This window comes from Dipodomys spectabilis, unplaced genomic scaffold (assembly GCF_019054845.1).
Source record: "Dipodomys spectabilis isolate Male_0828 unplaced genomic scaffold, ASM1905484v1 ptg000002l, whole genome shotgun sequence".
Lineage (NCBI taxonomy): Eukaryota > Metazoa > Chordata > Mammalia > Rodentia > Heteromyidae > Dipodomys > Dipodomys spectabilis.
In genome coordinates this window covers 39,875,191-39,900,997 of record NW_024870679.1, presented here as the reverse complement: position 1 = coordinate 39,900,997, position 25,807 = coordinate 39,875,191, and the positions used below count along the sequence as shown (strand labels likewise).

At 42.2% G+C, this 25,807-nt stretch overlaps 1 protein-coding gene across 5 annotated transcripts in view; it reads right to left on the bottom strand.

Moving 5' to 3' along the window:
* The window catches only part of Dock7 (dedicator of cytokinesis 7), a 195,988-nt gene extending 193,362 nt beyond the window's left edge, over window positions 1–2,626 (bottom strand). For all 5 annotated transcript variants that reach the window (XM_042676205.1, XM_042676213.1, XM_042676221.1 and 2 more), the window contains exon 1: window positions 2,466–2,626. In XM_042676205.1, the coding sequence (XP_042532139.1) occupies window positions 2,466–2,503 (38 nt within the window). In that variant the 5' untranslated portion in view covers window positions 2,504–2,626. The remainder of the gene's footprint in view (window positions 1–2,465) is intronic.
* Between the last annotated feature and the right edge of the window lie 23,181 nt (window positions 2,627–25,807).

The following is a 25,807-nucleotide window of genomic DNA, read 5'->3' as shown; positions in this document are numbered from 1 at the left end:
GAAGCAGAAAAAGAAGTTAAGAAGTATTATTTAAACATATTTTGTAACAAGAAGGAAAGCATCTTTCATTCACAATTAGCAGATGATTATCTAGTGCAGTTATGTCATTGGCTTTCTCTCCCAGTTAGTCTGTACATTTTCCCTGGATGGTTTTATCAGTTCCACTGGCTTCCATCACAAGCTACTTGCTGATGATTCTCAGACCTACATCTTTGGCTCAATCTCTCTTGTGTCTTAAACCTGCACCAATAACTATTTAAATAGATGTTCTCTAGTTACATGATTCATGAGCCCTCAAACTCAACTTGTCCACAACTAAGTCATTTCCACACAAGTTTCTCACTCTCAAAACCCTTCCTCTCATACTCCTTTAATAACTGCTCTCATCATCATCCACCTGGCTGTCCAGGTACAAACCTGGATGTCAGTATCACTGCCATGCCTGACTGCCTCCAACCAGTACATCTCTTTGTTCCCATTGGCTTAATTTAATAACTTTACAAGACTATTCTTATTTGTATTTTGGGCTGTTAATTGTACTTTTTCTTTTTTTTTTGTCGGTCGTGGGACTTGAACTCTGGGCCTGTGCGCTGTCCCTCAGCTCTTCAGCTCAAGGCGAGCGCTCTACCACTTGAGCTACAGCGCCACTTCCGGTTTTGTGATGGTTTATTGGAGATAGGAGTCTCACGGTCTCTCCTGCCAGGGCTGGCTTTGAACCGCGATCCTCAGCTCTCAGCCTCCTGAGTAGCTAGGATTACAGGCGTGAGCCACCAGCGCCCGGCTAATTGTACTTTTTCTTGTAGCTAGTCCTGTCCTGTCTGACAAAAAGTTCATTAATAGAAAATAAGCCTTGTTAGTATTTTATATCTTACTTTCTAATATGTATTCACTCGATCGGCAAATTTTCAAAGAAATTTTTGGATTGTATTAAAAGGAAATATCAAAATGTATTAATACATCTTTGCTTAATGGCATTACCTTCAGAAATAAAACTAGGTTCTTTTTCAAAAATCAAACCAGTAAGTTCCTATACCTCGTATAAGTTATCCTACTTAGTACAAATGAACATTTGTACTATGCTAAGCACTTTGTACAAATGAGGCCTTTTAATGCTCAAAATAATCCTATAAACTAGGTACTATCTCTACTTTCCAGCTAACTAAAAGTTAAAAGAGTTTCAACAATTTGGCCAAGATCCCAACAAAGAAAACAGCAGAGCCCACGCTGTTAAGAACTTGCTATTTTGCCTCAAGAAAAAAAGAAGTGAGTTTTAAACGGGAATGGAAAAAAAAACTATCAAAGAGATGTTAGTTTTAAATGAAAAACATGTCCCTCAAAAAAAAGGGGGGGGGGGAGTTAGCAATATCGAGGTCTAGTAGTTAAGACAGGTCTTTTTTGGTAGATCCAAAAACCTCTAAGATATGTCAGCAAACTAAAGATTCAGAGCCTCGGAAACAAACCCAACCGACCCAAAAGAGGGTACTCCATTTGAATGTTTCTATTCTTGGAATGCCATTAATTCACAGAAATAGTTTTATCAAAGCCAAAAATGTCAAGTGCCTAATACGTAAGTTCATTCCATAAAGAAATTCTACAAATAGAATCCGTGTGTGTGTGTGTGTGTGTGCGCGTGCATGTGGGGTCCAACCAACCTGCTACAGGCAGGTAAACTGAGAAATCTCAACCTGGATCGCCTTTTCAATAGAAGGTTCCCGGGACAAGACCTGAGCGCGAGAGCGAGGCCAAGGTAGAAAGAAAGCCCGCTGCCCTGCAACCACCTTCCCGAGGAGCAACACGCAGAGACCGGGGGAGGGAAGGGAGGCGCATGTTTAAATTCACACACAAAAACCAGACCAGCCTGGGGGGGGGGGGGGGGGAGAGCAACAACCCACAACTTTGCATTTTAGCCTCAATGTGAAGCCTGGGTGCAAAGCCACTCCGGAGCAAGCGGGGTGGGGGGAAGGGAGGAAGAACAGGGGGCCTCTTCGCCCACCCCCCCACCCGCCGCTCCTTTTGTTGGGGTGCACCCTCCGCGTGGGGGGCGAGCGGGAGGGGAGCGGTGGGCGGGCAGCAGGGAGGGGGCAAGCCTTCCCCGCCGCCGCCGCCCCGGGGTGCGGACACAAAGAATTTGGGAAGCGCCAGCGGTCGGACGACGAGCTTCCCCCACCCGCCCGCCCGCCCTGCCTCGGGCCTCGGCCGAACTCCAGGCCCAGCCGCCGCCCGCAGAAGCGGCGCGTCGTCTCGGCCCGTGCCGTCCTGGCCCCTCCCGGCGCCCCGGGCCGCGGCCCCCGCGCGAAGGCCGGGGTCGTCCGCCCGGCGTCGCGAGGCCTCGGCGGCGCCCGCGCAGCCCGCCGCCCTCCACCTCCTCAGAACCCCGCGGCGCCGGCGCCGCCACACCCACCCGCCTCCCAGGCCCGGCCGCCGGGGCTCCCCGCGCCTCCTCGGGCCCACGGCGAGAGAGGTACCTGCTGATCTTCTGGGCGAAGGCGCGGCGCTCGGCCATGGCTGCTCCGGCTGTGGTGGAGGCGAAAGCGTAGGCGACGCGGGGCTGGGTGCGGACCGGCGGGCGCGTGCCTCCGCTCGCCGGGGCCTCGGCTCGCGCTCCCTCCCTCACGGCCTCCGCCTGTCCTCGCTCCGGACCCGCGAGGCTGGGGCCGGCGGCCGGCGCCGGGAACGAGTCCTGCCGTAAAGCTCCTGAGAGGCGCGCACAGAGAAACCGCCGCTCCGTGCCCGCCCCTCTGCTCCCCCTCCCCCCCGCGCGGCGCTCCCCGCGGGAGCCGGGCGCCGGCGGCCGGCAGCGACCGGCAGCGGCCGGCGGGAACCCCGAGGAAGAATAGGGGGTTACGGGGGCCCCCGTAACTCCACGGGTCGGCACTATCCCGAGGACGCCCAGGGCGCGGGGGGGGGCGGGGGAAGGCGACGAGCGCCAGGCCGTCGAACGCGTAGGAGAGCCTGGCTTTCCCGAAAGGGCAGAGGAGGAAATTGGAAGCTGGGCTTTGCCGCCCGGGACGGCAGGACCCGCGGCCGCGCCCATCTCCGAGCCGTGTCTTGTTGTGGCTTTCTGCCTGGCTCTCGTGAGTGGGGTCTGATTGGAGACACAATGGTTTGCCTTGTAGAGATGGGACCAGAAAAGACCTTTCTCCTGCAGAGGTAGCAATAGTCGTAGGGGATCCGTGGCGCGGAGCGAGGCGCTGGATTAGTTTTACACGCACGGTTTCACGTAATTTTCACAATAGCGTTTGGGATTACTTTGTTATTATCTCCATTTTAGAGGGAAGGAGATTGGCTTAAAGACGCCAGACGGCTGGCCCCAGGTCACACCGTTGGGAGACTTTTCCACTGAGGTTTCAGATCCAGAGCCCAGGCCCTTGCTTTGTTTTGTTTGCTGGTCCTGGGGCTTGAACTCAGACTGGGCGCTGTCCCTGAGCCTCTTTGTGCTCAAGACTAGCACTCTACCACTTGAGCCACAGCTTTTTCCAAGTAGTCAATTGGAGATGCGTTTCACGGACCTTTCTGCCCAGGTTGCTTTGAACTATGATCCTCAGATCTCAGCTTCCTCAGTAGCTAGGATTACAGGCTGAGCCACTGGCGCCCAGGCCTTTTCTTTGAGGACAATTTTTTTTTTCCGACAATACTTTATGAGTTCACTAGTCCATTATGAACTCCTTTTTGAGGTCTCATTTCATATACTTACAGATCCCTGGGTAAGCTTCTGTTTTTCACCTTTTTTTTCTTCTTGATACTGGGGTTGAACTCAGAGCCAGGGTACTCTTGCTTAACTATTTGTCCAGTGCTGATGCTCTACCATTTGAGCCACAACTCCACTTCCAGCTTTTTGATTATTCCCAATTAACCAGGTTAGCTTCAAACTGTGATTCTCAGATCTCAGCCTCCTGAGTAGCTGGGATTACTTGCATGAACCACGAAGGCCTGGCTGATCTTCACCTTTTGGTGTTCTGTTAAATAATCTCTGTGTTTACTGATGGAACTGACTTCCTATAATCTTTTAACAATTCCATTGGAATGTTTAGAATGTTTGCTTTTTCATACACATTTACTAATTTATGAAATTAGTTTATTGTGGTCCCTTAAAGCATCCTAAATAATGTAGCAATTTAAGATTTTAGCAAGTATGTGTATTTATTGTTATTACATTCCCACTTGACCTTGTAGATCATTATAGATAGGTTTTCCTCTCTTGTGCTATTAGAAAATCTGCAGTTTGGAAGAGACATTAGATCACTTGTCCTGTCACACCTTGAATCAGAGAGGAAAGCAGTCATTACTCAGGTCTATAGCTTCCTGTCTAGTGCTTGAACCCAAGTGAGAGGTTTGGTTTCTTTGTATAACAGTGCTTATTCCAGCAGCACATTGCTTTCTTTGAGACACAAAATAGGTCTGTGCAGTGAGGACATATACTTAGCTTCTGCCTAAGTGTACAATCCATTTAACTTTAATCTAGTTCACCTTTGTGAACTGCTTTAGCAAGCTTGAGTCCACTGACAAAGATGAAGTAGCTATTCAGAATGATATGCAGAGATTACACTATAGCTGACACCATGATAGGTACCTACTCATGTTCTGCCAATTTTTTACTATGTGACCTTGAGCAAGTTATTTAACTTCCTCTCTACAATGGAGAAACTAGTTATACATATTTGAAGGATATTGTGAAGAATCATTGTTAATTTGTGTCAGCATCTTAGAACAGGATCTGGCACACGCTAAGTACTAATGATTAGCTGTTATTTTTATAGCTGTTGTTATCACTGTTATTCATCTGACATTAAACTAGTCCTGGATGCTTGATAGCCCCTGAATCACTTTCTGCTTTCATGCTCCAAGCCAGATGTTGTTGGCCTTTATCTCTGCTTGCCAAACATCTTTTCTGTACTCTCTTAGAGACCGACCACATTTCGCTTTGAATGGTTCTTTGTATACATGACTCACTGGCTGCCAAAGTGTCTGAAAGGACATTGCATGCACTGTGAAGCTTGCTGGAAACATTTAGAGTAAGATGAAGACATGCAAGACCAAGTTCTACTGAGTAAAATGTCTTAGGAGCACTCCAAGCAGGAGTAGACTCAGCCCCCTCCCCTCTCAGGAAGAACTGGCTGTCACTGACCAAGTCCAGGGTGGGCCAGTATTCATGTTCCACATGGGTCCAGTCTCAAGGAAAAATATATATGGAACTTAACAAAGGGAGTGAAAGTAGAATAGCTTTGACTGACAAGTGTTTATATTCTACACACACACACACACACACACACCTCCATACACTGTGTTTTTCTTCTTCTTTTTTTCTTTTTTTGCTAGTCCTAGGGCTTAAACTCAGGACCTGATCACCATCCCTGAGCTGCTTTTGCTCAAGACTAGCACTTCTACCACTTGAGCCACAGCACCACTTCTGGCTTTTTCTGTTTATGTGGTACTGAGGAATTGAACTGAGGGCTTCATGCATGCTAGGCAAGCACTCTACCACTAAGCCACATTCCCAACCCTACACTGTGCTTCTGAAGAGCTAGTTTTCTCATCCCAAGTTTCAAGGATGTTGTGACGTAGGCCTGAACAAGCAGACCAGCATATACCTATGGCTTCTGTGTCTAAAGATGGCACATAAATCAAGATCATCAGGCCCAATCAGATGAAAATATTAGCCAAACCAGAGAAATCTTCCTAAAGAAAGCCTACCTGAAAGTGAAGTACCACACAGCAGAGAAGAAAACAAAAAATTGAAGAGGACTTGATCTGTCTTCCCAGCTACTCTGGAGGCAGAGGTAGGAGGAGCTGGGTCCAAGGCCAGGCCAGGCAAAAGCATTAGACCCTAACTGAAAATAACCTGAAAACAAAAGGACTAGGGTATGGCTCAAGTGGTAGAACACGGGCTTAGCAAGAACAAACCCCTTATTTCAATCCTAAGTATCACAGATAAAATAAAAACTTAAAGATAAGCTTGTTATAACATGACATGAGCCTTGGACTGGTTTTTTTTTTCTCTCTCTCTCCCTCTTAAGGTAGCTTGAGTTGGGCTGCCAGTGATTAACAAACATGCATTAGGTCTCTTCCTAAAACAAACCTGCATTCAACTATTATTAAATACCTATACTAGTAGGCCTTGGTGATACAATGATAATTATTTCCTCAAAGAGCTTAGAGTCTAAGTGAGGAGATATATTAAGATATATTAAGGATTAAGGTCACAGGTGAACCTGTAAACCTTAAGTACATTTAAGGTTAAATACATAGATCTTAAATACATTTAAGTTCTAGGTAGGGCTAGGAATGTAGCTCAGTGGTAGAGTGCCTGCCTAGCATTCATGAAGCCCTGGGTTCAATTCCTCAGTACCCTATAAACAGAAAAGCCAGAAGTGGCGCTATGGCTCAAGTGGTAGAGTGCTAGCCTTGAACAAAAGAAGCTCAGGGACAGTGATAAGGTCCTGAGTTCAAGCCCCAGGACTGACAAAAAAGAAAAAGAAAAAAAGTTCTAGGTAGCATCAAGCTCAACATTTGGTAAAGACTAGTTTATCACTATGATGTTTATTTCATATGAGGTGATAAGAACTAAGTGGAGTTTAGCCCTGTTTTAACTTTGCAAGTTATAACTGGCAACATCAGTGACGTCCCAGTAAGAGGGATCCAGGACCCTACTTTTCCACTAATAGAATAGTATTTGCAAAACAGCTTACCCGGGATCAGGACCATTTTGGCAGAGAAATCTCAAGACAGTTAAGTTTCAGGTAAGAAAGCCTCAGGACAATTTTCCCATTAGACTTATCACTGTTCTAAAGCCAACCAAGCAGACTTTAATTATAACAACTGCTCCATAACACTCTACAAAAAGCTAAGAGGAGTGGTGGGTGCATCAGGTGGGAAACTCTAAGCATGCAAGAATACTATATTGCAATTGTAGATAAAATCAAAGAGGAGCCCCAGAAATAAAGTATGGGACACTGGTAGCATTGTATTTACCCTGGAAGCAATGCAGAGGTTTCAGTAGCAATACTGCCAGAATAGAACATGCTTCCTATGTAGAATTTCATGGTTCTGCTTTACAGAGCTGGGAATAGTGAAAAGGTCAGGCCACCCCAGCCAAAATGGCCACAGTCAGATTCAATGCCTACTTACAAAACAGGCCCATAATGTTTCCCAAGATAGCTTGTTTTTTTGATAGTCATATTTGATAAAGGAAAAAATTCTATTAAGAAAATTCTAGCTGAGAAATGTATATTTGGAGGAAATTATAAGCCTCAACCTGACACTTGGATACAGTAGCCACATATGACCACTGAAATAAAATTAACATTTCAGTTTGTATTCAGCAGATCTCAAAATATTCAATTCCCACATTTGGCTAAAAGCTGCCATATTGAACAATGCACAAGCAGAACAGTCTCATCATCATAGAAAGTTCTGTTGGATGACAGGTGTAGTGGCACACACCTTGCAGTTCCATCACTTGAAGACTGTGAGTTCCAGACCAGCCTAGGCTACCGAGTGAATTAAGAAGTGTTGATGAGGATATGAAGAAATTGAAACCTTCATATTATTACCTCTCCTAAGTGTGTACCCAAAAGAAATAAAGACACAGATCTACATGAAAACATGTACCCAAATGTTCATCAAATGATGAGTGCCAATAGATTAATAATAATTTACAATGGAAAGCAAGAAAGTTCTGGTACATGCTAAGATATGGATGAAATAAAAAAAACCTTATGCTGAGTTAAATAATGCAGTCACAAAGGAAAACATGGCTCATGATATTGTTTATATAAGCTGTCCAGAATAGACAAGTTTACAGAATTAGAAAGTAGATTCATAGAGCTAAGAGGAAGGTGGAATGGGAAGTGACTGATAATGAGTACAGGTTTTCTCCTCTCCCCTCTCCTCTCCTCCCCACTTTCTCCACTCCTTTTGTCTTTATGCTCCATTTAAAAGTGTCTTCAGGGCTGGGAAGGTGGCTCAGTGGTAGAGGGCTTGCCTTGCATGCATGAGGCCCTGGGTTGGATTCCCCAGCACCACATAAGCAAAAAGAAAAAAAGCTGGAAGTGGTGCTGTGGCTCAAGTGGTAGAGCGCTAGCCTTGAGCTGAAGAGCTGAGGGACAGTGGCCAGGCCCAGAGTTCAGGCCCCACGACCAGACCCCCCCCCCAAAAAAAAAGTGTCTTCATAAAACCCACTTATTCACTGACTAATTGAATTAATATTTTAGGTGCTATTATATTCCAGGATCTAGTGATATTCCTATGGATGAGAAAAACACTTCTTACTCTCCAAGAAGTATGGGAGAAGATGGAAGTAAACAGGCCATGCTTTGAGTTGTACTTTCGGATCAGCACTATAGCTGATCCTGGAGTGGTCAAGAAAACTAGTTCTAAAGGACCACTAGAAACTAGGCGGACAGGGAAAGTACTGAGGGTGAAGACTGGGCCTTCGGGGCAGTGTTTAAAAGAGCGTATACAGATGCACTGAGATATGTGGGCTTGGCTTACTCTGTGAAACCACAAATGGTTCTGTGTGGTTGGAGCTTACATGTATGACTTAGGGAGTGACAAGCAAGCAATCCTGAACAGCAAGAGCAAAGGCTAGTCTGTGAAGGGTTTGGTTTTCTAGGCTAAGGAATGTAAAGTACACACTATAGGGATGCCCAAGGCTCTGGGTTTGTTTCCAGTATTGCAAAAAATGAAAACATGGTGTGATGGTGCATGCCTGTCATCTTAGTACTTTAAAGGTTAAGAAAAGACAATCGTGGGGCTGGGAAGGTGGCTCAGTGGTAGAGCACTTGCCTTGCATACATGAGGCTCTGGGTTCAATTCCTCAGCACCCCATATGCAAAAAGAAAAAAAAGAGCCAGAAGTGGCACTGTGGCTCAAGTGGTAGAGTGCTAGCCTTGAGCTAAAGAGCTGAGGGACAGCGCCCAGGACCAGAGTTCAGGCCCCACAACCAGACAAAAATAAAATAAAATAAAAAATAAATAAAATATTAAAAAAAAAAAAGAAAAGACAATCATGTGTTTGAGGTTGGCCTGTCTCAAAAAAAAAACATGGGAGTGAGGGATTTTTATAAAAGGAACAAGTGTGACTGGGGCACCTTTCTCTTCTTCCTGGTTTGAGATGTAATCATATTTTCACCATTACTATCAACCATGAGGTATTTAAGGCTACAGGACAGCCCTCTCAGCAGAGCCTGACCCTCTACAACAGTCAGCTAAGTCAACCTCATTCCTTCATAGATAGCCTGTGTGGATGATTTCATTCAACAGCTACTACACTAAGCAAAAGCAAGTAAAAGGGAGAGGAGATTTGGTGAGAAAGTGAAGAATATATTTCAGTTTTATGCAAGTCAAATTTGAAGTGTGCGTAGGAAATTCAGACAGAAATGTCCAGTAGACTAAGTTTGGAAACATCGGCACAGGCAATTTCAAAGTAAGATATGGGATGTTATTTGAGGTATGAGGGAAGAGACAATCTGTGAACTGGAAAAAAAAAAAAAAAAAGAATAGAACAGGCTGAGGAAAGAAACTAAATTTGCAAAGGCAAAAATGGAGTTAAGATTAGCAGGCTAGGAAGAAACAACACTGGGACTTAGGAGAAAAAGGAGGCAATATGATGTCGTGGAAGTCAAGGAAAGAGAGCTTTTGAAGAGAAAAATAAGAGGCCAGATGCTGATGACTTACTCCTGTAATCCTAGCTATTCAGGAGGCTGAGAGCTGAGGATCATGAGTCAAAGCCAGCTGGAGCAGGAAAGTCTATGAGACTCTTATTTCCAATTAACCACCAGAAAACGATGTGGCATTGTGGCTCAAAGTGGTAGATCACTAGCCTTGAGCAAAAAAAGCTCAAGGACGGCACCCAGGTCCTGATTTCAAGCCCTATGACCAACAAAAGAAGGAAAGAAAAGAAAAAAATAAGCGTCAGCAGTACTGGGGAAGATATTCCCAAAGAAAACAATTAGAGTGGATTGGGAATGTGGCTTGGTGGTAGAGTGCTTGCCTAGCATGGATGAAGCCCTGGGTTCAATTCCTCAGTACCACATACACATAAAAGCTGGAAGTGGTGCCTGTGGCTCAAGTGGTAGAGTACTAGCCTTGAGCAAAAGAAGCTCAGGCACAGTGTCTAGACCCTGAGTTCAGGCCTCAGGACTGGCAGGGGAAAAATAAAAATAAAAAATTAGAAAGCCTGTGATTTCTTCTAGGACAGCCACTTTTTAGAGAAAGGAGACTTATGTGAGAGCAATCATGGCAGAAACCTTAAAGATTGTTGGGATCATTCAGGGACCTGCAACATAATAAGCTCACATAAAGATTAGCAAATTTTGCTGCTTGTATGATTAGAATTCAAAATCCATTTGATACTCGTTCTTCCCCTCCTATTCCTTAGCCCTTCTACCTGCTGCCCTTTCTTTATTATTCACCCAACATATTGTAATGAATAATACTTGGTTTATTAAAGATACTGTGAAAAACCTAAACGCTTGATTTGAAACACTTTTGAGTATGGTCAAGTCAATGGAACTGATTCCCACACAAACTCATCCAATCAAATGACTACATATTCAGATTGGCCAAGCTGGCTCTAACCATTTTAAAACCTTTACTCTGTTATATCCTTCAGACATCTTGATATGAGTCTTCATTTAACATACATATTTTAAAGATAGTACACTTCATGAAAGGACTTTATAGCCCAGTTGTGAAGAACTTGGGCATCAAATTGAGACAGTTTTACTATGTCACCTGTCACAAAACTTGAGATTGCTAACCTACAGAATGATAATTACAATAATATAAATGGTGTTAGGAAAATGGAGGAGAAAGGAAAAAGGCCAGATTCAATCTTCAACAGGCTAGAACTGTTTATTGAGGAGGAGCAGCCTTACAGTGGGATTGGAAGTTGTGCAGAGAGGTGGGGTTGGAGTTGGGCTTTTATGGGGTCTGAGCAAAGAGGCAGAAACTAATGAAAAAGCCATTAGGTCTAGGGAGGTGTGGGCTTTGGGTTGGGCCCACCATGGATTAGCCAGGCTGGTCTTGGGGCACTGGGAACTGGGCACTGTCCCTGAACTTTTTTTTCTCAAGGCTAGCACTTTACCACTGGAGTCACAGCTCCACTTCCAGCTTTTTTGGTAATTAGTTGGATTAAGAGTCTCACAGATTTTTCTTCCCAGGCTGGGTTCAGACCTTTATCCTCAGATCTCAACCTCCTGAATAGGATTGCAGGCATGAGCTACCAGCAGACTGCTGGGAAAGATTTTTAGAAATGCTGACATCTCTAAATCTAACTCAAGAAATTAATGCTATGGATAGAAGGCAGAGAGTTTCTGACACAGTTTGGACCTTGAATGACACCCCCTTCCCCCCGCAAAAAAAAAAAAAAAACCCAAAATCTCATGTGTGGCCAAGGTCACTAGGATATTATTGAAGGTATTGTAGACTTTAGGAGGAGGGATCTTGTGTGAGATCCCTGGGTGAGTGTGTCTAAAGGAGATTGTAGGACCTCTGCCCCTTCTTCTTCCTCTCTTGCTTCCTGCTCATGAAGTAAGTGGTTTACTCTGTCATGGCTCCCACTTCATATGATTCTGGTTTTGCAATGGAGCCAAACAAATCATGGTTCAATGTCGAGAACTAAGCACCAAAATAACTTTCCTCTTTATAAGTTTATTAGCTCAGGTATGGTACAATTGCAGAATTCTCACTAACAGGTTCTATTTTGCAGCATTAAAATTGAAACATACCAAATGTCCAACAAAATAGCTCACTGTGAAGTGTTTAAAAAATGTCTTCTGGTATGTCACTTGAGGTTTGGGATCTCTAAAATAACATCGCTCTTATTTATTTGTATTCTGACAGCAGCCTCTCATTGGGCAGGAAAGGATGGAAATAAAAAATTTGGGCTATAGGTTACACCTGACAATGTGCCTCTTAATGAAATGTCATCTGGCTCCTTCTTAGGAATAATCTCTAGGAACCTGTGGGCTGATTATCATTTTATTGCTTCCCATCCCTGTAGTCAGTCTTCTAAATTGCTCTCTGCAAAATAGATCTGGGCCCTTTAAATATATTTTTCCTGTAACAGGAGACCCTGGAGTTTTGTCAGAAAAGGGTGATGATGATGAGTCATTGCAGGAAGAATTGAGTATTTTTTCTTCGCCCTGCACTTCCTTGGCAGGTCCCACAGCCCTCTCATCCTCTGCAGTGCCTGGGGTCCAGCAGCACCCAGTGGTCACTAACTTCCTATCACTCCCTTTGCATAAAGTGCTTCTGATGAATAGTTTTCCCAACCACTCCTAAAGGGTGAATTCCTGGCAAGTCCCACTGGCAAATTTTCACCAAGTTCTGTTTGACCAGTACAACACCACAGTGATATCTGCCATCCAGTGAGCCACAAACAGGCCCTTTCTATGAAGGTCAAGATCTCAGGCCTCTAGGATGAGAATGGAGTTATTCTTGGCCCACACCCTCAGCCCTAGCTATAGCTTGTACATTTGCTATATTTATATGATTTAGAATTCTTTAATTCTTACCAGTGAATATATTGTTACTGTCATCTCTTTTTTTTTCTTTTCTTTTTTTGTCAGTCATGGGGCTTGAACTCTGGGCTTGGGCGCTGTCCTTCAGCTCTTCAGCTCAAGGCGAGCGGTCTACCGCTTGAGCCACAGCACCACTTCTGGTTTTCTGAGTGGTTTATTGGAGATAGGAGTTTCAAGGATCCTGCCCAGGCTGGCTTTGAACCATGATCCTCAGATCTCAGTAGCTAGGATTACAGGTGTGAGCCGCTGGTGCCTAGCAAGAATTTTTTCCTTTTAAAGTCTCCCTTGATGGATATTTATCCTCACTTTTATTTTTCTTTTCCTTTCAGAGGAATTGGAGGAAAATTGTATGAAGGAATCTCTATGATTTTTTTCAAATGGCTGTTCTTCTAAGGATAACCTTGTCTATGTGAGGCTTGTTAATCCACTCAGACCTAGGCATCTTACTTTTTTCTATAGCAAGTGAGTAGTTTGAATAGGTATAGTGAGCATAGAGAATTGGGACTACCTGGCACAGATCCCTTTTGGTAGTATCACACTTATTTTGCTTGGAGAAGTTTTCCTTTAATCTCTGTGCATGTCAGGATTTGTCCTAATCTAAACTTAAGATATTATTTGTGAAACAATTTGACCAACCTAACTGCCTCATTCCATGGCCACAGTTACTGATGATTAGTTTACAGAGGGTCACATGACCCAAACCAGAACAATGAATATCTATCCAGCTCAACATACTTCTTGAAACTTTTGGGGAAAAATTGTATTCTCACTATATTTGTTAAGCTGATAAGCTATAAAAGAAAGCTATTGATAGCTTGTTAGCTATCTGTGAATGAAGGTAACAGAGGAAAACACAGAGGAATGAAGGGGAGAATGTCTTCCTGATACATTGTCTTAACCTTCACTCTTCAATATGGTAGTCACTAGCTAATTGTGATTGTTGAACACTTGAAACATGGCTAGTCTAAGTTGCACGTACTATACCTATAAAACTACACTTGGCTTTGAAGTTCTTTTATGAGTAAAAGTGTAAATTTTTCTTATTAGTAACTTTTTATATTGATTAAATATCAGAGTGATATTTTAGATAAATTGGCTAAATAAAACATACTAATAAATTTTACCTGTCTTGTTTATGTGACTAGGAAAATATTCAGAATTACATATATGGTTCACTTCTGTGGCTTGTATTATATTTATTTTTAATAACATTGTTTTGAACATCTTGAATTCAGTGATATCTAAAACTAAATAATTGGATTAATGCAAATTAAAAATTTGCTTAAGCTATATCAAGCTAATATTTGCCACTTGGAGTTAAAATTAATATATTAACTAATTTTTTTTTTTTGGGTCCGGTTGTGGGCTTGAACTCTGGGCCTGGGTGCTGTCCCTCATCTCTTCAGCTCAAGGCTAGCGCTCTACCACTTGAGCCACAGTGCCACTTCCGGCTTTTTTCTTTTTGCTTATGTGGTACTGAGGAATTGAACCCAGGGCCTCATGCATGCAAGGCATGCGCTCTACTACTGAGCCACCTTCCCAGCCCCAATATATTAGCTAAATTTTTATCCCCACATATGTGTTGTCTACAAATTATTTTCCCTATACAGGGAGAAACTGGACTTAAAAAAGAAAACTAGGAAGTGAAGCTGTAGCTTAAATTGGTAGAGCACTAGCCTTGAGTGAAAGAGCTCAGGGACATCAACCAGGCCCTGAGTTCATACCCCACAACCAAAAACAAAAACCACCAAAACCCAGAAACTAAAAGAGATATGAGACAGAAAATATTAGATTGAGAGAATTTTATTTAGGTGATATTGCTTAGGAGTAGAAAAATGATCACTTGATTTTATTATTTCAATATCATGTATTGAACTAAATTGGTATTACAATGTCCCTAAGTTACTTGAGTTGGCCAATTATACATACCTATAGTCATTTCTTTGATATATTTGTAATATACACATTGCTTCAATTTTAAGTATTTACTCTGCTCCAAAGACTTCTCTCGCTGACCAGGCTTGGTCTTTTAAGCCTCCATAATAGACTATTGAAACATGAAGGTCATATACTCTACACATTGCTCATTAGTACTTTGCAAAAACAGTTTCCAGTTGTCAGAAAAGAATTGTAGTTTTCTTTTTCTTTTTTTTTTTTGGGGGGGGGAGGGTCCAGTCGTGGGGCCTGAAATCTGGGTCTGGGCGCTGTCCCTCAGCTCTTCAGCTCAAGGCTAGCGCTCTACCACTTGAGCCACAGCACCACTTCTGGCTTTTTTCTTTTTGCTTATGGGGTACTGAGGAATTGAACCCAAGGCCTCATGCATGCAAGGCAAGCGCTCTACCACTGAGCCACCTTCCCAGCTCCGTAGTTTTCATTTTTTAATTCTAGTTTTATTTGTGTTGTGAATGATAAATAATTTTGTTGAAGAATGATATGAACTACGGAAGCATTAATTGAACAAGAGGAAGAGCTTTACCTATTTTATACCAAAAACATCTGCAGAGAAAATTATTGGAAATATCAACTTCCAGGACAGCAAGGAAAATGTAAAAAGAATGTTCTACTAACAAATAGTACAATCTAAATTAAATAAATTTATGTTATTTTCTAGTTACAGCTATAGGTTACAAATTGATATAGGTGTTTCTCATTTATGTGAGCTAACATGAAAATGTTGAAACCCAGTGAACCCATGTATCAAGCATGTATCAAAAATAATAGAAGCAGATCTGGATTCTTTTCATAAATCTGCTATCTAGCCACAAACTACTTCACTCTTGTGCCAGTGATGAATTGAAATCAGCAGAGATGGGCAAGGATGATAAAACTGTATTGAGGAGGATGCCTGTGGAGGGAAAATCAACAGCTATCTTATGTTGGCTCACAGACAGTTCCATACATGGAACATTAACTTTTTAAATGAGGGAATAACAAGAACCTAACAAAGTAAATGCCTGATTTCTTTTTCTCACTATATCTTGTCTTTGCCTGACTTAAAGGAAGACCTCATAATCAACAAGGGCTTTTTCCCCCTTGGTTAATCAAAGGAGTAATAAACTAGCAATAATTATTTTCACTTTATTTGTCCTTATTATCTCTTCTGAATTCTGAAGAAATATTTGTCTAACAGAATTTTAAGACATGTTTTATATATGAGAGATAAATGAGTTTTAAGAATGTTTTATATATGAGAGATAAATGTTTTAGTGGTTAAGTTAGGTTATTTAAAAGTATAGTGGCCAGGTGCTGGTGGCTCACACTTGTAATCCTAGCTATTCAGGAAGCTGAGATCTGAGAATCACAGTTTGAAGCCAGCCTAGGGAGAAAAGTCCCCATGAGACTTGTATCTCCAATTAACCACTCAAAAACTGGAAGTGATGCTGTGGCTCAAAGTGATAGAGGATCAGCCTTGAGCAAAAGAGCTGAAGGATAGTACCCAGGCCCTGAATTCAAGCCCCAGAACTGGGGGGGGGGGGGAAAGTATAGTGTTCTCTATAAAGAGGTAAGTTTATTAAAAGATAAATACAGTTATAACTATCCCAGTGCTAGATATTAAAAATTACCAGTTAAAATCAATTACTATTTAGTAAGGGTCAGGAATTGTGTATATTACTTTATACATGTTCTTTTCATCTTTGTAACATTACTAGTCCTGTTATTACTAAGGAACAAAAAATAAACAACAAGGTTCTAAGAGTCTAGGTGGTTTATCTAAGACCACATAGCCAAAGTTCAAATCCATGTCTCATGGTAGAACTTAGGCTCTTTCCACTGAGTTTTGTTTTTATTTACATAATTATTGGGGCAATCTTAACTTGATTTAAAGGACTGGCTTCGGTATGAAATGTCTTTCATTGGCTTATGTGTTGAACACTTGGTCTCTATCAACTAGTGCTTTTTTGGAAGGTTCTGGAAAATTTAGGCAGAGGCTAGTAGGAGAGCTGGGAAGCATGTCCTTTGAGGTTAAATCTTGCCCTGGCTTCTTCCTATCTGTCTGTCTGTCTATACCCTGGCCACCAGGAGGAGAGCAACTCTGCTCCACATGCCTCTCCACCATGCTGTTCTGCCTCCCAACAAATCAGAGGCAACAGCGTCAGCTAATCATCCACTGAAACCTCTGGAACCATGAGCCAAAATAGATCCTTCCTTAATTAAATTGTTCCTCTCAGGTTTTTGATGAAAAACTGGCTAACATAAGGACCAGTAAATAACACTTTACTCCCATGATTTCTGCATCAGTGGTAAAACAATATATGAGTAAAGCCGATGGGAGCCAGAATAACCTTTGTTATAAAGTTTAGCTTGGAGGGCTGATGTTAGGCAAGTTAGCTTTGTAATTCTGAGATTACTTATCCAGTTTCAGTCAGTGCTGGAACTAGGCAGAACTCATGTGCTTTCTTAATTCAGCCATACCTCAAGAGGAAGCGGTGAGTTCCTCATGTCCAATTTCTTTTCTCAAAACCACTGATTGCCTCCAGGGTGGAATGAGTACAATATTAGCATAAAATCAAGAGCATTATACTAATATACACACTAATGGGATCCTGCCAAGTAGAAGAAACATCAAGAACAGGAAAGAAGTGTCATCAGTAACACTAATAGCATACTCACAGGTTAAATACATCTTTTTTTTTCTTACTAGAAGGTCTCAACTGATTGATGGATAGCTCTAATATTCCTGATAGAAAATTTATTTTTTCCATTGCCTTATAAAGTTCAAGAAATTACCCTGACTGTACTCAGAGTTTTAATAATATCATCATTTTACCATTACAAAGCAATTATATTAAGCACCTAACTATATGTAACCTTGGGATACTTTAATCTGTCATTGTACCTCTGGTATGATTTCAAGAGAGGACATTCATTTTAATAGATTATGAAGCATGAGTGTATAGATGAGCTCAATGTTAATGAAAGCACCCACAGGCCATATCTGTCTTATTTAGCACTCCTCCTAAGGTTAGTGTCTGGTATATAAAAGGTCTCAATAAGTATTTTGTTGGATAAAGGACTGAACTAACAGACTTTGTCCAAATTCCACCTTTATTTTGGTGATCTATATCTAAATTACTATATATATATATATATATATATATATATGTATTTGAGGTTTTTATTTGCAGAGAAATATGTTCTAGAAGTCTTTCCAAATGGGAAAAAAGCCCAAAACTTCAGCACTTTATAAATTACAGTTTCCACCTCATCCTTCTTTTCTTTTTTTATTATCTGAGGTTTTTCTTCTTTTTCATATGTGCCAGTACTAGGGCTTGAATTCAGGACCTCTCGCTCTGGCTTGGGTTTTTCGCTCACTGCTGGCACTCTACTACTTGAACTATACCTCCACTTTCAGCTTTTTGCTGGTTAAATAGGGATAAGAGTTTCTAGAATTTATCTGCCTCAGCTGGCTTCAGTCTCGATTCTCAGATCTTAACCTTCTGAATAACTAGGATTATAGGCACTCCCATCCAGTTCCTGTCCTTTTTTTCCTCATCAAAAGTAGGACAGATGTTATACAGGAAAGAATTAAACCATAGACAATTAAAACATAGACAAATATAAAATTGTGTTTGTTCCAACAAGACTTTTGCAAGAACCACAGGCAAAGTTTGGAGACTCCCATTTGCTATCATGTCACCTCTTCACTGCTACTTCTCCAAGGATTCATATTTGTGTTTTCTTATGTGGAACTCTAGGCAGGCATTCACACACACAGTGAAATGCAGGAGGATACTCGTAGAGGAGGAACACAAAGGAACAGTTCCTATGTGCATCAGAAATTATATTTATTGAAATAAACTCCAAGAAATGGTAACAAGAGTTTTTTTTCTTGGTTATTGTTTTTCTTTTCTTGTATTTTTGTCTTGATTGTTCATTAATCTGTCCTTGGGAGGGTTAAGGGGGCACAGAAATGGAGGGACAAAGGGTGAACAAATGCATCAGAGTGGTACTTATTAGACACTATGTTGAAAATGTACTATACAGCTTGTGGTGGGGACGCAAGGAAAAACTGGAGAGCAAGTATGATATTGTCCAAAAAGAAATGCACTCATTATCTAACTTATATAATTGTAACTCCTTCGTATATCACCTTTATAATAACAATAAAAAATTTACACATACACACAAAAATTGATATTCTCCTTTCAGAGTCCTCAATCCTAGCTGAGTGTAGTGGTGAAGGCCTTTAATTCCAACACTCAGAAGTCTGAGGTAGGGGCTGGGAAGGTGGCTCAGTGGTAGAGCGCTTGCCTTGCATGCATGAGGCCCTGAGTTCGATTCCTCAGCACCACATAACCAGAAAAAAAAAGCCGGAAGTGGCACTATGGCTCAAGTGGTAGAGTGCTAGCCTTGAGCTGAAGAGCTGAGGGACAGCACCCAGGCCCAGAGTTCAGGCCCATGACCGGAACCCCCCACCCCCAAAAAACAGTCTCTTCATCTAGGGGCTGAGAAGGTGGCTCAGTGGTAGAGCACTTGCCTTGCATGCCTGAGGCCCTGGGTTCAATTCCTCAGCACCACATAAGCAAAAAGAAAAAAGCCAGAAGTGGCGCTGTGGCTCAAGTGGTAGAGCGCTAGCCTTGAGCTGAAGAGCTGAGGGACAGCACCCAGGCCCAGAGTTCAGGCCCCACAACCCCCAAAAAAAAAAAAAAAAGAAGAAGTCTGAGGTAACCAGGTACTGGTGACTCAGGCCTGTAATCCTAGCTACTCAGGAGGCTGAGATCTGAGGACTGTGGTTCAAAGCCAGCTTGGGCAGAAAGTCTACGAAACTCTTATCTTCAATTAACAAGCAAGGAGCCAGAAGGGGAGCTGTGGTTCAAGTGGTAGAGCACTAGCCTTGAGCACTAAAGCTCAGAAACAGCACCCAGGCCCTGAGTTCAAGACCCAGGACCAGCACAAAAAGAAAAAAAAACCCAAGAGATTCCAAGTTCAATGCCAGCCTTGTCTATACAGTGTATTCCATGCCAATCTGGAAACATAGTGAGACTCTGTCTCAAAAATCAAACAAACTGTTCTTCACCTTTTTTCTGGCTGTCTTCCCTAAAGCACAATGTATAAAGTACATATTTCTTCTCATTTCCATGTTAGTATCAACAGTATCAGGGTTTTTTTTAAGTATAGGATACAGTGAGCCTTCACCTATTCACCTATTGCAGGAGTTATATTCCAGAGACCCCTGTGATAGGTGAAAAATCTGTGTGTCTGTGTCTGTGTCTGTGTGTCTCTGTGTGTGTAGTGTGTCTGTGTAGTGATGCTACTATATATCCTCACTCTCCTATAAACCTCCCCCCCTCCCTGTCTCTCTCTTTTTTTGGTCCGTCGTGGGGCTTGAACTCTGGGCCTGGGTGCTGCTCCTGTGCTCTTCAGCTTAAGGTGAGTGTTCTATCTCTAGAGCCACAATGGCACTTCCGGTTTTCAAGTGGTTTATTGGAGATAAGAGTCTCATGGACTTTCCTGCCCGGGCTGGTTTTGAACCTCGATCCTCAGATCTCAGCCTCCTGAGTAGGTAGAATTACAGGCGTGAGCCACCAGCTCCCGGCTTTCCCACTCTCTTATTAACCTTTCCCACACTTTTATAAACACTTCATATGCTCTTAAACACTTTCTATATTCTTTTTTTTTTTTTTTGTCGGTCGTGGGGCTTGAACTCTAGGCCTGGGCGCTGTCCCTCAGCTCTTCAGCTCAAGGCGAGCGCTCTACCACTTGAGCTACAGCGCCACTTCCGGTTTTCTGGTGGTTTATTGGAGATAGGAGTCTCACGGTCTTTCTTGCCCGGGCTGGCTTTGAACCGCGATCCTCAGATCTCAGCCTCCTGAGTAGCTAGGATTACAGGCGTGAGCCACCAGCGCCCGGCACTTTCTATATTCTTAAACCAAAATAATTTTAACAAAATAAACAATTCTATATGGGTACTCACCAGTGGAGTATACTAGAACTTGAATGATGGAGATCATGAATTGTGTAGCTCTGCAGTACTGATGGCGGTGAAAGGCAATGACGATGAGATGAATGTACTACACAGCCAAGAAAAGCATTACAGCTCTTCTAAAGGCACTGTTTCATCAGGTGGTACAGTATCTTCTCCCTGGCTGTAACTAATAATTCTGCCAAAGATATAGGTATAACTGATCTCTTCATCCGAGTGATGAACATAGTTATGGGGAGTTACTGGCGCTGCGTTTTCTTCCAAGTGAGAAAGTTTTTATAAACTGACACGCCACTCTCTATTGTATTTATGAAGTGCAATGAACAAAGCATCTGGGGGTCCCATTCTTCAGCCACTCACTTTAGTTCTTTGTCCATTCTGACCCCATGATTGCAAGATGATCCGGTGTTAGGCCGACCAGTTCCTCTTCTCCAACCTGTAGTTTGCCTTGTTCCCCATCCTCTTCTTCACTTGCTGACTTCATCTCATCCATGTTAAAAACTTGTTCAGAGCTGGGTGCCTGTGGCTCATATCTGTAATCTTAACTACTCAGGAGGCTGAGATCTGAGGATCATGGTTCAAAGCCAGCCTGGACAGGAAAAGTCCATGAGACTCTTATCTCCAGTTAACCACCAGAAAACCAGAAGTGGTACTGTGGCTCAAGTAGTAGAGTGCTAGCCTTGAGCTGAAGAGCTTAGAGACAGGCCCAGAGTTCAAGCCCCACAACCGACATAAAAACAAAACAAAACTTGTTCAGGCTTATAGCCCCCTTCCTCAATGATGGATTTGAATATGTCGTTCATGTACTCCTCAGCTCCAGCTTTACCCACAGAGGCAGCTTCTCCATTCAGAGAAACCATCTTGAGTCCAAAGCATCTTTGAAATTTGTCAAACAAGTCCTGGCTGGCAGCGCATGGTGTTGGTGTGGTGAGAGAAGCATTCGACAGTCCTGCTTTTGCATGGTGGTCTTCATCTTTATCTTTATCACTATTGTGAATGTCCATGCATTCTGCAAAACTATCAGTTTCTTGGCCTTCATCAGATGGTGTTGGTATCTAGCAAGATATTCTTCTTCCTGCAGTCATATATCAAGAGGGCCAATACATACTCCATCCTCACAATGGCCTAATTGCAGGAAGTGACCAACCTCTTTGCAGTCTTGTTAAAAGTCATTATTGGGCTGGGAATGTGGCTTACTGGTAGAGTGCTTGCCTAGCATGCACAAAGCCCTGGATTTGATTCTTCAGTACCACATAAACAGAAAAAGCCAGAAGTGGTGCTGTGGCTCAAGTGGTAGAGTGCAAGCCTTGAGCATAAAAGCTCAGGGACAGTGCCTAGGCCCTGAGTTCAAGCCCCAGGACTGGCAAAAAAAAAGTCATTGTTGGGGTAGGACTAATATTCTTCTTGTCTTGCTTTATGTAGTGAACAGTAGGTTTGTCGATCCCATAATGTGAATCTAGAGTTATGTAGCTTTTCCTTCCTTTAACATGTCAAGAAGTTCTACCTTTTCTTTGATGGTAAGCATCTTCCTCTGGTGCTTGGGTTCACTGCCAGAAGCCTTAAAAGGTGCAAGATGTTTGGGTGGCATCGTAGGGCTTGAAATAAATTCAAACTTTTAGAAAAGTTTCACAGAACCATAACACTGCAGAGCAATACTATGCACAGTGATCAGACATCAATGTGAAGTGGACAAGGAGAGATGCTGAACATATGGGCACAGTATGGGAAAGCACACAGACGGTTTCCATTTGTGTACAGTATGGTATTCATCCACTGATGAAATACGTACTGCATTTTATTTTGATTGAATATTCTTTTAATATGTTTGAATTAACATTTTATATTTTTATATTGTTTTAAAATTTTAGGTAAAATAACTAAAATGATAAGTATTATATAACTACCTATATACCACAAAATCCTGCAATATAGCAAAAACTCCATGATACAGATATATATATTTAAACCCGAAATATAGTGAAGCTGCAATAAGTGAACTGCCACATAGTTAGGGACAACTGTATTTCCCTAGCTCATAAAGTTGACCCAGCTCTTCACTCCTCTGAGTCTCTTAGACCACAAAAAACAAAATGATGGCTTTTAAACTTGCAAATACTTAGCCATTATCTCCCCAGTTTCAAAGAGAGGAGTCTATCAAGCATAAAGGCAGAATGTGTGTGAAATAACTTCCGGCTTTTATTCTAATTGTAAGGAAAGAAGCAACTGGTACATCCATCTAACACTCGCAACCTCTGGAAGTGCCTAACAAAGGGTTAGATTCTGTTATTTACCCCTCTCAAGGCACTAGCATAACTTGATCTCTCTAATTCTTAGGGGGAGAATGGACATTTAGAACAAGGCCAGCCAGTTGGACAAGCATATGGAGCTTCCTAGAATCCAATAACACTGAATGTGGAGGTATATCTCCAGCACAAGACATAATCTCCTAAGAATTAGAGAGGTATTTCCTTTATTTCATGTGTAGAAACCAATACAAGGAGTCAAAGAAAATGAAGAAACAGATGTATTTTCCCAATAAAAGAACAAAAAGGGGGCTGGGAAGGTGGCTCAGTGGTAGAGCGCTTGCCTTGCATGCATGAGGCCCTGGGTTCGATTCCTCAGCACCACAGAAGCAAAAAGAAAAAAGCCGGAAGTGGAGCTGTGGCTCAAGTAGCGCCTTGAGCTGAAGAGCTGAGGGACAGCGCCCAGGCCCAGAGTTCAGGCCCACGACCAGACCCCCCCCCCAAAAAAAAAGAACAAAAAGGATGTGGGATTAACTGAAAAAAACAAAGTTAAAAAGTACAGGAAGCTAAAAGAAGACAAGATCATTATATAAGAAAGGTATCAATTTACCAACAAGATATACATAACTTGTGAGTAATTTCTACACCTGACATCAGAGATCCCAAATGAAAATAGAAACACATTAGCAATACTTAATGGATATAGTAAAAGCAGGTTTTGGGGTGGGGGTTTGGGTCCGGTCGTAGGGCTTGAACTTTGGGCTTGGGTGCTGTCCCTCAGCTCTTCAGCTCAAGGCTAGCATGCTACCACTTGAGCCATAGCACCACTTCCGACTTTTTTTTTCCTGCTTATGTGGTGCTGAGGAATCGAACCCAGGGCCTCATGCATGCAAGGCAAGTGCTCTACCACTGAGCCACCTTCCCAGCCCCTAGTAAAAGCAGTTGTAAGAGCAAATTTAATAGTAATAAATCCCTATATCCAAAAAGACAAAACACTTTTGAAATATTGGATATGCTAATTATCCTAATTTGATCATTGTGTAAAGTATGCATATATTAAAGAGCCACACAAGAGTATGGATAGTTATAATATGCTCATGTACAAAGAATGTTCTCAGAAGTGGAGAATGACTTACACGATTAGGACACAGGATTACTATAAGGGAGGAGGCAGAAGGAAATACTGGCTTGGTAGTCAAAATCCAATTCATGAAGGATCTTTATCTTATCCTTGGTAGCTTATACTTGCATACTATACACACCTACTTTTATCTCCTATAGAAGCTCTTTTAACTCTGGGGTACAAAACTAGGAGTCATTAGTAACAGCTATAGTTTCTCCAGAAATACTCAGAGCTATAATCAAGAATCTTCCAACTGGGAAGTTGGAACTGTAGTTCCTTTATGAAACACCTTTCAATCCAATCCTGCAAACCTCGCGAGCTTAAATTACCCTGAATACAAGCTGTCCTTGAAGGACCTAATTTTATAGCATTGATGGAGACCATAGTTAGTCTATTATTGGAAAAGGAAGCATTTGTGCTTCAAGTACAGGAAATCACCAAACAATAACTTTCCTGGACTCGTGCAGCTGGGGTCAAATGCCTCGGTGTGATTGTTTTAGTTTTATGTCAAGCTATTGAGGAAATGTTTTGCAGGCCAGAATCTTGGTTTTATTGTATTTTGTTTTGAGTCAGTAGAATTGTCTGTGAAATCTTGAACCCCATCTATAGCTAAATGGAGTGAGGCAGACAGTGGTCTGCTCTCAGGAAGAGTGGTTTTCAGAAGGGTAGAGTATTCTCTAAAATGCATTGTAATTTGAGTATTCAAAAGTGAGAAGGTCCACCAGAAAGAAAGTAGAGTGGGAAGAAAAGGAAATGGAAATAGTTATTACATTTGGTCAGGAAAGACTCACCCTCAGAGGCAGAGAGGTTGATGTATGTTGACTACAGGGCCAGAATTACAAGTAGACAGAAGCAGCCAAAGGCCATAAGAAAGACCACCCTAGCCAGGAGCCTGTGGCTCATGCCTATACTAGTAGCTGAGCTCTGAGGATCACAGTTCAAAGCCAGCCTGGGCAGGAAACTCCGTGAGACTTATCTACCCAAAAAACCAGAAGTGGAGCTGTAGCTCAAGTGGTAGAGCACTAGCCTTGAACACAAAAGCTCAGGGAGAGTACCAAGGCTCTGAGTTCAAGCCCCAGGACTGGCATGCAAAAAAAAGAAAGAGAGAGAGAGAGAAATACCACCTGGACCCAGAATAGACCACAAAGGAAAGTACCAAGAAACCCCCAAAGAGAAAACAGAAAAGCACAAAATGAAAGTGTGATGAAAAGAATGAGCTTTTTCCCACGTCAGAGTCTTCCAGTAAACAATTTTGGATACATCACTTTGCTGATTAAGGGAAAATTTTATTTGTTCTCTAGGACAATTATATATTAAACCAGGTTAGCTACTCATTATTATTCATAAATAAAGAAGGTACTAGGAGCTAGGGGTACATATAAACTGAGATAAGACAGACCTGGGAACAAATCTAGCTCTACAATTTAGTGTGGCTTAGAACACATAATCTCTTAAGGGAGGAAGTAGAACAAACTCTTAGCTTGGTCGTCAAAAGCTAGATTCCTGAAGAATCTTCTATTGTATGCTTAGAAGTATGAACTCCTAGGGGGGCACTGATGGCCCATGCCTGTAATTCTAGCTATTCAGGAGATTGAGATTTGAGGATCACGGTGCAAAGCCAGCCTGGGCAGGAAAGTCCGTGAGACTCTTATCTCCAATAAACCACTAGAAAAACACTTGAGTGCTGTAGCTTAAGTGGTAGAGCGCTCACCTTGAGCTGAAGAGTGCAGGGACAGCGCCCAAGGCTGGTTCAAGCCCCATGACTGACCGGAAAAAAAAAAAAGAAATATGTAGCTTATTTTTGTCATCATTGTCATCATCTTCTTCCTCTTCTCCTCCTTCTCCTTTTTTTCTTTTTCCTCTTCCTTCTCCTTCTCTTTTTCCCCTCCCTCTCTTTCTCCTCTTCCTTTTCCTCCTCTGGAAGAGGCTCTAAACATTATGAGATGCAATAAAATCAACATGTCATTTAGCAGGGCCATAAAAGTTGCATCACC